The sequence below is a fragment of the Dermacentor variabilis genome, chromosome 1 (assembly GCF_050947875.1).
Source record: "Dermacentor variabilis isolate Ectoservices chromosome 1, ASM5094787v1, whole genome shotgun sequence".
In the NCBI taxonomy this organism is placed as follows: domain Eukaryota; kingdom Metazoa; phylum Arthropoda; class Arachnida; order Ixodida; family Ixodidae; genus Dermacentor; species Dermacentor variabilis.
In genome coordinates this window covers 223,861,625-223,875,531 of record NC_134568.1, presented here as the reverse complement: position 1 = coordinate 223,875,531, position 13,907 = coordinate 223,861,625, and the positions used below count along the sequence as shown (strand labels likewise).

The 13,907-nt window shown below is 41.9% G+C and overlaps 1 protein-coding gene across 18 annotated transcripts in view; it reads right to left on the bottom strand.

The window, feature by feature from the left end:
- The window catches only part of vimar (visceral mesodermal armadillo-repeats), a 386,590-nt gene extending 373,309 nt beyond the window's left edge, over nucleotides 1-13,281 (bottom strand). For all 18 annotated transcript variants that reach the window (XR_012822810.1, XR_012822809.1, XR_012822820.1 and 15 more), the window contains exons 1-7: nucleotides 13,152-13,281; nucleotides 12,670-12,786; nucleotides 12,394-12,555; nucleotides 10,053-10,178; nucleotides 5,190-5,333; nucleotides 2,275-2,400; nucleotides 1,356-1,481 (exon numbers count right to left, since the gene is read on the bottom strand). Coding sequence is in view for 12 of the 18 variants with exons in the window: in XM_075669695.1 (XP_075525810.1) it covers nucleotides 1,356-1,481; nucleotides 2,275-2,400; nucleotides 5,190-5,333; nucleotides 10,053-10,178; nucleotides 12,394-12,555; nucleotides 12,670-12,786; nucleotides 13,152-13,155 (805 nt within the window). In the remaining 6 variants the exon portion in view is untranslated. The remainder of the gene's footprint in view (nucleotides 1-1,355; nucleotides 1,482-2,274; nucleotides 2,401-5,189; nucleotides 5,334-10,052; nucleotides 10,179-12,393; nucleotides 12,556-12,669; nucleotides 12,787-13,151) is intronic.
- Nucleotides 13,282-13,907: the final 626 nt, after the last annotated feature.

Genomic DNA, 13,907 nt, shown 5'->3' with positions numbered 1-13,907 from the left:
GTTTGCTCCACACAATGCAAGGGCAAACCATGGTGCTCACGAAAAGACAGAGCGAGAACAACACAGATTGCGCAGCTCACGTCAACTTGGAGCACACTGTAACACAAGCAGATGACACTTGCTGTGTGCCGGAAGCACTTGAGTGTAGTCAAATTGTCCTTGTGCATTCTCTTTCTATTACGTTCTTTTTTACAGAAACACATTATCGTATTTATTCGAATCTAGGATAGCTTTTTTCAAATAATCATACACCAAACACTAGGGTCGGCTTAGATTTTAGGATTTTAATAAACACGCCAGTTTGTAATTGAAAATGATAAGTATAGAGCATAGCTAGCGCCATCTAGAAAAGTCAGTATCGCAGCTGCTACTAGCTGCGCCAGTAGCCAACTAAAGTACACGAGCGACGTTGCCATTTTGACATGTGTCGTATCGGCATGTAGTGTGGGGTTAACATAACCACTATAGTACCACTTTCAAACGAAAAGTTGTGCTAGCCATAGAGGCACCGTCAAATGTTCAAGCGGGGTGGGACTTCAGCATCGATGACAAAAACGTCCGTCGTTGGAGGGGGCAATGGGAGACACTTTTTGTGTGTGCCGCAACGAGATGACAGCGATAAGGAAGATAAGCACGATAACAGATAGGAGCTGTTCACCAAGATCCCACTGCTTTTCAACGCGTATGAGCCTTGCCTCATTGTCTGCGCATCTATGGGCACACGGACATGAGCTTACAAGGCTAGCAGCGATGATGATGTAGAGTGAGCTCGGCATGTTCATATTAAATAAATGCTGTTTTCATTTTGTGAATGCTGTCCTCACTTTCTTGTTCACCCTACATTCAAGGTAAGCTTTTTCTATTTTTTCTGGCTTCGGACATTCGGGAGTCGGCTTAGCATCAGGGCTGGCCCAGATTCAAATAAATACGGTAACTAACACTCCAACTACTACACACAACATTGGTTCACCCTAACCTTGGAAAATTCAGGCAAGTGGCGTACTGCGATTGCTAGCGATGTACATTTTTAAAACCTTATAATAAATTACACGCTTTACATGGAGTGCTTAAATACATTACTTAATGATCAGAAGGGCCAACCTTAATGACTCAATACATTTATACAAAATCTTAAAAATCGTTTTAGGGTCCTTTTAAGATTTCAAGCAAGCCCTCTTTTACGAGATGCTCTTGCAGTGTGTTACCCATTCAACTCGAAATATTTTATTGTGCAATATAATCAGAGGCCCTGATGTAATGCAAACACATCGCAGATAGGTAGTAAACAAAGATTGTACATGGCATACCAACTACTCTTAACAATACTTTAGTGCAGCAAATAAAAAAATACTCACCACTTTCAGCAAGATTTCCAAACAACTCGAGCAAAACTTCAGTCACTTCTTCCGAGAAAACTCTGTCAAGATTACTAAGCAGAAGAGACAGTGTGTGTTTTTCGGTAAGTCGCTTACGACCATCGTCTGCAGAGAAGAAAGCATTGCCAGCTGATGGTGAGCCTACACGAGGCAGTATATGCATAATTAGCAGGATGATCAGTCCTACTTCGTATCAGCTGATTTGGTCTTATATTTAATGAGTTGCTTGTAAAATTTTTCAGGGACCTGTATTTTTGTTGGACATGTTGGCATTTCAGCTATGTTAACCCCACAACATCCAACATATTGATTTTAATGCGCTGAATATGACGAGCCAAAATTTTAATTGAAGTGCTGGAAACAAAACATCTGGTTATATTTGGTTATGCATATAACTATAACCAGACGTTTGAGTGAATTCTAGAAATGAAATATTCTGCTTGCATTGGGCTGTATGTATAGGAAAAGCTGTGCTACTTCTTTCAGCTTGTTTTGAGATGCCCATCTGCTTTTTTACATGAATAGCCACTCTGACAGGGGTGTAACCAAGAGGGGGAATATCAGGCACGTGGGGCCTCCCCTTCCCCCTCCCCGCAATTTCTGTATACCGGGGACACCTAGCATAAAATGATGTGCGACAACAGCTACGCTAAGCTTTTCTTCTTCCAGGAGGAGGGGTTGAGCTGCCTACACACAGAGTAATGAGCCAAATGGCGCATTATATTTTAGTGCCATATAAGGACAAAAAGGACACTATGTTTAAACTGTGTTTAAGCACAGATGAAATCAAAACAATATCTGGAAATACAGACAATAACACTGACTACATTAAGGCAGCTGTATTCTCTTGAGACCAGAAATGAATACATAGAATTAAAACTAAATGTTTTAACATTACCTGAATCAGCAATGCCGTTGAGCACCAAGACACAGTGCATGACGACATCTTCAACATCCGAATACTTTTGGAGGTACTTGAGCAGAATATCAATCACACCCAAACGAAGGGCGTCCTCTTGTATTTCTGAAAGAGGTGGCAGCACAATCAGCACAATCTATGTGGCGCAATGTAACTTTCATGGCACATTATAATGAGATGGCTGCAAAGTTTTTAATACTTTTGGGCTTGCAGCAGTCCACTTTTCCATAAGCATGAGGAAGCATATTTCATCTAAGAGAGTGGAAAGATGGCCTTGTTGGCGATGCATAACATGAAGTACAGCAAAAGAACACAAGATTGACAGAAGAGCAGACACGCATAACGTTGACCTGCAACAAATTTATGTTTACAAGCGCAACAAACATGTTGCAAGTAAGCACTCTCTGTGCATCCACTCTTCTACCAATCTTGTGTTACCTCTTACTTCTGATGGACAATCTGTTTAATTATTCTCTTTGATTGCCTTTCCTATTTATTCCACAGACCTGGGAATAAGTCTTTCAGTTGAAAGAAGCACTCAGTGTGTGTAGGCACCTCTTAATTTGTTTTGTATGAATGATTGCGCTTTCCATCAGCAAGTATGCCCTGCCAATCCACCCAATATTCAACATTAACAAATTAAAGTCGAACCTCGTTATGACGAAGTCGCGTAGGCCACAAAAATACCTTCTTTATACAGTTAAACCTCGGCATAACAAACTTCATTATAACGAAAATCTCTATATAACCAAGTATTTAACTTTTCATAACGTCTTGTCCATAAACACCATGTACTTAGAACCTCAATATAACAAAGTGTGTTTGTATACAATTTCAATGTAACAGAACTTTGTTTCCGCCGCAAAGGAAGGACACAGATGGTCAAATGATTGAATTACAAGTGGCTGCTTGCAAACACAAATCTCAAGTTTTGCGACAAGAGCGACTGCCAAAGTAGACTCGCATCATGTTCCTTAGAAATTTCATGTGTGACAAAATCCTATCGTACCACACACTTTATGCTTTAGGTGCGAGTGAAAGTGTGCGAGGGTGAGACAAGATGGTGGCTTCACAAGTGCCGCCTTCCCACCGAGCAAAGGGAAAGAGGGGGAGGGGAGCGAGCTTGCGGTAACACGATCAAGCGTGCGCGAAAAGCGGGGGTAAGTTGCCACGGTGGCGATTTCTGGGGCGTGTCTCTGCCCTGGCTGCGCATGGCTATAAGTGCAGCTGAGCGCATACGCAGCCGCGCACCCTAATTTAGAGGTAATCTGCCACGTGTGCAGAGTGGGCATGCTGAAACAGCGTGGCATCATGCAAGCTGTCGTCGTGCGTGTTTAGTATTGGAGGTTGAGTAATCTCGAGTTTCAGCGACTTCGAATGAGAGGCATACCAAGCATTCGCTCCTTGCAACCCGCGCTTTTCATGATAGCATCGTCTCAGTGCGGGCGACGCTATCTGCTGCGGGGATGGAGTGTACGCGAAAGCGTGGCTGGCTTCGCTTAATTTGAACCGCCGATATGAAGATATCGTCGACGTGGTATAAAACCATATCGTTCGTCGCCAACTCCCAAATTCATCAAAATGAATGGTTTCGTCATTTCAATTTGCTTTTTCGATTGCCCAAAATTTGGAAAATTCTGCGGCCCCTTTGCGTGCAAGAGAAATCGATCGGTGACTGTACTTAATTGCAAAAAAGGTTGAATTTCAATAAAATGAAATTTCTATATAACGAGCAAATTGCCGAGCCGATCTTACCCACTTTATAATATAGAGGTTTAATTTCATTGCACATTTGTTATAAGCAAACACACAGATATTAGCAGAAAAAATATCGCAATCGGGTCTATGCGAAATAAGCACTAGCAAGTGCCTCCGACAGGCCAGCAAGGGTCGCCTGCAAATTTTGATGGCCTGTCGGCCATCTTATCGTGCCTATACAATACATGGGAACAACAATAAATTACATATACACAATTTTCACTACTGCAAAGATGCAATCGTGCGATCGGTGTTATCAAGCAAGATCTAATGACTATGGTCCGACCAAGCCAAGTTGCCGCCAGGCTTTTAGCACGTGGAGGGTACTGCAAATAGATCCGTACTACGCTTCTATAGTCATCAGTCTGGCCCGTGCGTCTGATCTCACTGAATTGCCAATAAGGTCTATGAGTGTTAACGTATTGACGGCAAGCTTCCCGCAATGCCTTGTCACTAGTCACTGCACCGGGTGCAATGTTTAGGCCAGTAGGCCTAACCAACGCCGTTTTGTCAGGAGTCGGGAACCGGAATTGAGGTTTCATGCCTACCTGATATGGCAGCAACTGCGATCATAGCCACCACATATGTCGCATTTCATGTGTGGTTCATGCCTGGACCACCATGTGGTGTCCACAAATTCAGCTATTTCCATTACACATTGATGCTAATTGCAGGTGGCGGTGCACCAGGAAAGCCTGAATAATCGCACAGATACGAAAATTCAGGTGCCTAGAAAGTTGGTCGGCGACTGTATTAGACATTTTGCTAACAGAAGATATATTTTGAGGCATGTGCAAACGAAAATTTGCTTCATAATTACCAATACCATGTCGGATCCCACATTACTGATTTTGTTATGGCCGAAGAATACTCCATTGAATTAAAGCATGACCAGTCATGTTCTTTATTTACTTTTTATATTCAATTACTTGTTATATCCATGTTCGTAATATCGAGCTTCGACGATATCCCTCCTAATTCCAGTATGCAACAAACAATTTTTACAGTCAAATGACAAAATTCAGCAACTCCACAGTTACTCTTGCGTGATCTTGTTTTGCGGGGAAAGCTAAATACTTGTACTGACTTGCACGCACACAACGTACAATATGCAATTAATGGGTAACAGCAATCACCTTGCATATCGGTCAAATTTAGGAGGCACCCTGAAACAACAGTATGCAGATCTCTTGGTGCTGAGTCGACTTCAAGAACATTCTGCAGAAGTTGCAACAGCTGCTCGACACCTTGCTTAGCCCGGACAAGGTCCCTTCCATCGTCTGAAATACAGGGCATTAAGGTATAAACACAGACCCGCTCACACATCATAGAACATCACCATCATTACATGTTCCTGAAAACAAAGTAGCATTACAAAGAAGCTTAACAATACATATAATACATCTACCCAAAATGGTGAGCAAAAAATTAATGCATTCACCGGATCATGTTATAACAACAATTTCTTGAAACACTGGAAGTTCAGGCTACAAATGAAAGCCATCAATGCAACCTGTGGACCTACTTCTTCAGGACATGATTTTAATACATGTGATACACTAGCCCCACAGCAGCAAAAACTTTGCTATGGCGGCTTACTTATACAGTACAAAGATTTGAGATTAACCACAGGGCTGCAAGAGTGAACGACCAAGCGTATCTAACTAAAATATCTGAAGACACAAATTAAGAGGAAGCTTTAGCTCGGGCCCAACTCCGACATGGCCTATTCAAATGTATGTAAAACGTAGAAACGCTTTTTAAGATAACCCCTGGACCGACTTTAATGAAATTTGTTGCATTTGAGAGATAAAGGTAAATTCTAGTGAGTGTTGGAAGTGGAATTTCGATTTAGGGCTTGAATTTTGTAAAAAGAATTTTCAAAAATATGAAAGTTAAAAAATAAAAAAGCACAATGTTCACAAATTAATAGCTCTACCTCAAGAACAGATATCGCAGTTCTGTAAATGGCATCCATTAGATCATTCAAAGCAGACAAATTCAACATGTCAATTTATATCTTGCGTGAATTCGTTATGCTGTGTATAGGGGTTCTGCAAAAGCTGTATTTCCATATTACTAAATTTTTTTTAGATTCATCTGTAACATCAATTTTGTCCACTTTAGATGTATTATTAGATGCAATTGACATAATTGTGATATCATTTTTAATTGCTGAGTTAGAGTTGTAAACTTGATGGTTTCGTTTACTGAAAATTTACGATTTTTGCCCATTTTTAATAAAAATAGAAGACCTAAATTGAAAATTTGAAACCAACATTCACTAGATTTTAAGTTTTTGTTTTAAATGCAACAAACCTTGTCAAATTTGGTGCAGTGGTTGCCCAGAAAAAGGAATTCTCCTTTTACATGTATTAAGATAGGAGCACTCAAGCTAAAGCTTCCTCTTAAAGGGACACTGAAGGCAAATACTACGTCGACGTGGGCCATTTAAATACCTTTCCAGAAACCTCGCAACACAAGTTTCGTGCGAAGAAAAGACTAAGGTTATGAGAAAATTGTATCTGAATGGTCCAAAAACCTTTTTTGAAATTCAAATCTCCCGCCACGCAACCGGGGGAGTGGCGACGGTGCATACGCCATCACTGCCCTTTGCTGCTGTCGGTGAGCAAAACAGCGCCCGACAGACGGCAGCACCGACCAGAGCGCCGCTGCAGCTTCTTTTTGGTCAAGTGGCGTAGACCGTTTCGGCATTGTGCAACACCACATGGAAGTTGAATTCTCTGCCACTTGCAGTTTGTGAGAGTTTCGCGAGCCAGCAAAACCAGTGCAGCACTATGTAATCAGGAAAGTACTGGAACGCGAAAGCATCAGCAGCGCAGAGTCTAGCGAAAATGAAACCTTTTGACCGCCTGCGTCGTTGCCAACGGTAATTTCATTGAGCTCTTTTTTCTAAACATGAAATGGAACTGGACATGCAGCATTTTTTTTTTCATCTTATAATACAATATGAGGATGGTTTTTGCAACGAGCAGCTGTGTACTAGTGACAGAATTTAACTGAGGAGTGCTTTCATCATCAGGCAAGTGCTTGACTGTCCCGGGGGAGTCTCTAATCATGTCCTGCATTTACCTTGATTTCTCAATTATTAAGGCTCTGTTCGCGATAATATTGACGCCTTACAGATTCTTGAGCACTGATCTATCACTTTAGTTTGACTTAGTATTTGCCTTTAGTGTCCCTTTACGGAAATAAACAAGTTCTCAAGACAGGTTTTCCTCTACAGTTGTATCTTTCACAGAACCACCATGAGATCAGGTAACATGCACATGTGCACTAAGGAATGTACAATTACTTCACAGAGCTTAACCTCCCAAAACAAAACTGAGGCTATGAGAGAAGCCATGGTGAAGGGCTCCAGCTTAATTTTAACCACTTAAGGTTCTTTAAATTCGCCTAAATCTATGTACACGAGTGCTTTTGCATTTCGATAAATGGTTGTGCGTAGGCTAGTTGGTTCAACATGGGAGCCAAGTTGTGCTGCGTGGATGATACGAAACACACACAAAGACAAACAAGATGGTGCACAAAATAACTGTTTATTTACATCCTGCTCATTGAAATCCCTATAATTGTTGATTCACATTATTACACACATCATCTTGTGCATATTGATGTTTCCACTTCCCGTGCACTTTGTATCAACTACGCAGCACAACTTGACTCATATTTATTGCATTTCACCCTCATCAAAATGTGGCTGCCATGGCCAGGAATAACATCTGCAATGTTGTGCTCAGCAGCAGAATGTCATAGCCATTGAGCTACTGCGGCAGGTGCACAACAACTATTGCTGTGCATCTTTAGCAATCTGCAAAACTTCAGAGAGATGCAGAGGGCTGCAATAATGTGGACCAAATAAGTGAACGAGCAGCTTTCAGCAAACTACTTGTAAAATTAGTAAATAACTTTCATAATTTGCAAAATGTAACTTGTTCCATTAACAAAACCTAATGCCTTTTGGACAGCTGCTTATCACAAAGCAGAAAGAGGTTTTTGTGTATCGTTGAAACCTGGCCAGCTTTTTACTGGCATGGCTGGTTTTCCCCTCACAGTGGCACGGCTGCCAGTTCGACTCTCACACCTGCATGCCATTTGAAAGTTTTCCAGTTCTCCCTAAATTGGCCCATAACTTGCCTCAGGCATAGATACATAGCAAACAGCTGGATTGTTGCAAGCAAATTGCTTCCTAGTTCTTAAATTGTTCAATGTTGTGAAACTGTCATGTTATCCAAAGTTTTGAGATTGAGCAGTACATTGTTCTACATTTATTAGTTTTCTTCCAAGTTTTTTCCCTATGGGTCAGAGTGCAACTTCAGCTTCTCTTCTATAAATCTTCTCAGCATCTGCCGACTGTTGGCGCCCGATGCAATGGCTGCAACAAGCAGTCTGGGCCACATGAGCAAAACGAGCAAACTGGAGGCACAATGCTTGTTCCCTCGCACCCACACATTCATGGGCTGTGAAAACGACACTCAGTGGGCTGCTGGCTTCACCAGCTGGTCTTTGTGAAAATTTTAAATGTGTAGGAAGGACTCCAACATTGCACGCCATTGCCCATGAGTAAGAAAACTCAGTGTCCAATTCTTTCTTTTAACTTATTCTTTTTTTTTTGCGCCTTTATTCTTCTGTCTTTCTCTACCGAATTCCCTGCCCCACACAGAATAGCATGTCAGTGATGTCTATACGTGGGCTAAAATCTGCTTTTCATTGACGGGTTCTCTCTCTCTCTCTCTTTCTCTAAATGTGTAGTACCACATTTATATAAAGCCTTTCAATATATTTAAATTATGCAAAGTGTGTACTGGATGCAGTGCTACTTTATTTTGTTTTCAGTTTATTTGTAATTGCATTTATCACCTCCCCTCCTCCCCCCCACATTCCTTGTGTCTGCACTTTTTTTTTCTTATACTTGTCATAGGTGGCAACCTTATTTTTGAACCTGATACCCCTGCCACACGGGCACAGAAAAGGACATTAACTGGCTAATGCCTTAACCTTTAATGTCGCTCCTGACGTGCCACACGGACATGCTTAGTGACGTTAAAGCTTAATGCCCGACGTAGTACATTCTTGTAACTCACTTGGCCATCAAATGTATACTCTCTTTCCCTATGTCTCCACATCCTGACAAGACTAACCAGATTCTTAGTGAATAACAATTAATATATTCTTCACTTTCTTTAAAAAATTGCTCTTTCTCATGGCGTAGTGCATTCTTACAATTATTACAGCTCACTTGGCCGTCGAATGCATACTCTCGTTTCCACTGTCTCCACCGTGGTGACCACATTCTGACAATATTAAGCTAACTTGTAGAAAAAACAACTAATATATTCTTCACTTTTTTAAAAGAAGCTCTTTATTTTCATAGATATCAGCAGGCGACCTTGCCACTACGCATGGCTAGAGCACTAATCGTGAGTGCATTAGCCAAGAGAAGCTGTTCGATTGCACGGCAGCGGCTCCTTGCCTTGTTGGCCTCATACTGAAGCCTCCGAATTTCTCAACGATGTTTGGCTTGAAGAAGCACGTGCACCAGAACAAACTGAAGCACACGGTCAAATTCTTCAAGATCGCTGCTTGAGAGCTTTGAAGCTGTGAGCGCCATTTTTCCATTTTCAATGCTTTGGCTACACCATGGATTGGCCGTCGAGCTAGCTTTGGCTTCAAACAGTTTACGACTGGGTGCAACAATGACATTCCTGAAGTAAACTACATACAATATGCCGATTAATGTTTCTCACAATATTTCTTAAACATCTGCTTCCTAGATAACTGTTTTTTTATTGTATTACAATTGGCAAGCAAACTTAACCGTTTCACTGCAGCTATTGCCATCCCAATGTTTAATGTCATTAAGCATGCACATGTAGCAGCGATCGAAATATAATGACTTTAAGAAACTTAAGGTCTTAAACATTTAATGGCATTAACCTCGCCCGTGTGACACAGGTATGAAATGATGTTGCACTTACCGTTATCATAACAGATGTTTCCAAGAGCACGGCAAGCCTGGAGCACCACTGCATAGTTCTTATGAGATATAAGTCCCAGGAGAGGATCCACAACAGCTGCTTCTGTGAACTGTTTCCTCAGAGGCTCTGTTAGGAAACATGAACATGATGTGTTCAAGTTGGTAACGGCAGCAAAATGGCTCAGGGCTAAAAAAAAAAAAACGAAACAGCCAACATTATATGCTTAAAGGTTGACGTTGCAAATAGGCATCTCCAGATACGACCGAATGAGTGGTCTAGGTTACCATTTCAATTTTGAGAAAATTTAAAGGTGCATATTTTGAAATCTGAATGCAATATCGAACCTAGCTCGTGAAAAACAGGTTTTGCTTAAAAAAACTGCACCTGTGGCGACCCAAAAGCTTAGGACTGTAGCCTGCTGGGCGAGTCGGTGTTGCATACTGATCATTGTGCTGGGCAGTAATATTGTTGGGAAAAAGAAAGGCCAAGTGAAGACCAGTGTCTATCCTGTCCACCTGGCCTCTTTTTCCCGACAATTTTACCACTCAGCACGATGATCAATATCAAAAGTTTATTTTTCAGCAAATTTTGCAGTTTCTCATATTTGGGCATTTATTGCAAAAACAACTACACACTCACCGAGCAGATTATCATTCCTGCTAGGCTTTAAAAAAAAAAATAAAGTTGAATCGGCTAGAAGCTTTGTTATGCTATTTTACGTATGCAATTTTCAAGAAAGAAAGCAGGAAGATACCATGCGGCATACAACAATGTTAATTTAGGAAATTATTTTTTAGGAGATATTAAAGTCCGAATAATAAATGGAGGAAACTTATTTACATGTCTTTACTATTTCCAGCTCAATTTTCACACCTCTGACGGACATCTTATTATGTTAAAGTTCCACTCAACATAAATGGTTTAGTAAAAATAAATTCTCTAAGACCACTCTATATAAAAGGCCACTTTTCTATCTTTTTCTAAAATTGCACAAGTGAAAGCTGAGCATGCGTTTCATCACTCTGCATTAAAAAATTCTTGCAATTATTCTGTATCCATCAAAGTTGCAATGCAAGTAGTGTGGCCCGTGCCGCATTACTTGCCTAATAACGCAGCAAGTGATGCAGCATGCCACTTAACACCACAGGGTTTTATGCTGCAAATCAGATGCTGGTTGCCTCAGAATACACTTGTCAGATTCTGAGGAAAGCTTCCCACAAAAATGCCACCAACTTAATTTACACTAATGGTGTTATTAGTTCTTGCAACACCACTGGATGCTTAATATATAGAGATTTTGGTAAAGCAATAATTTTATACCGTGATCAATGAGAGACAAGAACATCAATGAGTTGAAAAACCTACAAGGCAGTTTCCCTGCTTTGCAAAATTTTATGCAGTGAAGGCACAGCCCATATATCCTTGTTGCAAATGTTAGGTGCAATGCAGGGTCAGCTAGTACATATTCAGGCTGGATAAGTCTGCATACCGGGGCTCAATCGCTTTGTAGCCCCTAAATTGATGCTTTTGTGCCCCTTAGATTCCATTATTTCTGTTCGAACAGTGCTGTCTTGAGCTGCTTCTGGCATGCAGCACAGGACTTCGCAGAAGCTGTATACATGAAACACTATATTGCACCTAACAACTGCAACGAGAACTGGCTGAGTCACCAACGCGCATAAAATTTTGCAGCACAGAAAAGTTGCCAGTAGTTCTTGCAGCTCATCTACACAGTAAGAAGTCCACGCACTCGGTAAGAGCTAGCATTACTATATTATTTCCCTGTACCTTTGTGGCAGCTACAAGAAAGCAAGGGGCAGAAGTCCTGCTGACACCAAACTATGATGCAGACTGTTTGCAGCACTCAACGTGACAATCCACATTCACCATTCAATATCACAATGATTGTAACTGCTTCTCACACCAAGTTCCTTACTTGTCTGTGAAATCAGGCAGGTGCGACGACTGGGTATTTCACTAATGAAAAATAAAACTATAAGAAAGTGTATAGACAGGTGCTTGTATTCTTCCTTCAAGTGTACTTTTGTTCCGATTCTAGTATATGTAATGTTAATGACTTCGATTACTGCCAATTACAATTTTGTATATTGCCCCACAACTAGCCTTTGGCTATGGGGGGCAGTACACAATTGCTTTTTTCTTTATGCAATTGTTTGCATAAACTTCAAACTTCATTAGAAACAAATGACATATCCATTAATGCAAATGGAAATCCGGGAAAGCGAAATGCGATGAAACAGAGCGCCATTAATTTTTCTATTATAGCATATGTGTTTGCAACTATTTTTTTACATAAAGCATATGTGAAAGCCAAACCAACCATATTTGGCCGCTTCGGCTATCACTTGAACAAGGAGAGCCAAGGTTTCTTCAGTGACGGCTGAGGAACCCTTGAGAATATCTTTTGTGGAACTGACAAACGCACTCTTCACGAGACGCTCACACACCTGCTGCCGGTTCGCTTCGGACTTGGAATGTTGTTCTGCACAACAAAGACGAATCAATATAGTAGATGCACAAAAGTGCGTCACCACACGGTTTAACACTGCACTGCGGCGAAAAACGAAAGTTGCATTGCGCTCCTTTGAACTCTTACCATCAGCTGCGAGGAGTGCCAGGAGACTCTTCAGGCGAAGAAATAAATCGGCATCGTCCACTTTTTGTTCGTCGCCAACGCAGAGCTTCAGTCCATCGAGTATTTCTGTGATGCTTTCTGAAAACAATTTTGAACGTGTTTGGGCAGAAACGCTGCTTAAGAGAGTGCACAAACGGTTCTTAAATGCGATTCACAAGACATGTGATTGAAGAGAAAATGGTTGAAGCGATTAGTTGGCGATAGTAAACGAACACCCAAAGGAGGGGGGGGGGGGGGGAGACAAATTTCCACATTTTATCTCTCAACAAGCTACTTAACAGCAGCTTCAAACTTCTCCATACGAATTCTCTACCCCCAATGGTATAAAAGAGCTCGCGCGCGCCGTCACGCCCTTCCTAGGGCTGTCAACTGCTTACTGCCACTTCGCAACAGCTGATAGCCAAAATAAATATTTTTTTACCACTCCTTTCAGGAATACGCACCCATTTCGCGCGCAGCTGATCAAGAGTGTGCTTTACTGCACGTTGTTGTGGGAAATAACTGGGCACATCCGCATCATTTACGCGACTCTTCACCGCTGCAGCAGCGCAGCACGCCCCCAACAAAATAAAAGTATGCCATAAACAGCGGCTGGATGTGGATGGGGCTAGTTACCGGATCTGGATACGTCCGTGATCGCGAAGCAAGCTGAAGCAGGCCAACAGCAGGCTCGTTAGTCGGCGCCAAATTTTGGCTTTGTCAGCGTGCTTCTCGGTTGGGTGGCACATTATTTTATGGAGTGCTCAGTTAATGTGGCGATAGATTGTCACCGCTGTGTGGCAACTTGTTGGTTTATCGTGCCAACGTCCCTAGATAAGCCCCGTTCGAGTATGCTGCGTACCCACTCATGCCGCTGCATACGCAGCCTGCCTTTTTTGACAAAGCGAGAGAGAGGGCTCTTTACTTTAAAGCAGAGGTTTGCCGGTGTAAAAGCATTCGCCTTCATGCTATACTGGAGGAAGGAAAATCTGAGGGGCCCTGACGTCACTCTTTGTGAAGCTTTAAGTGACGCCGGAAGTCGGCGTTATTCCGCCATCGTGTCGGGCCAGATTCTCACATTACATTTTTTGCCTTCGGTACAGTGCACTAGAATAGCTAGTGCACTGTACCTTCGGCAAGCAACCACAGGCGCAACCACGCCTGGCTGCGCATAAGTTTGTGCGGTTGCAAACGCGCAGCCCGGCGTGGTTGCGCGTCGT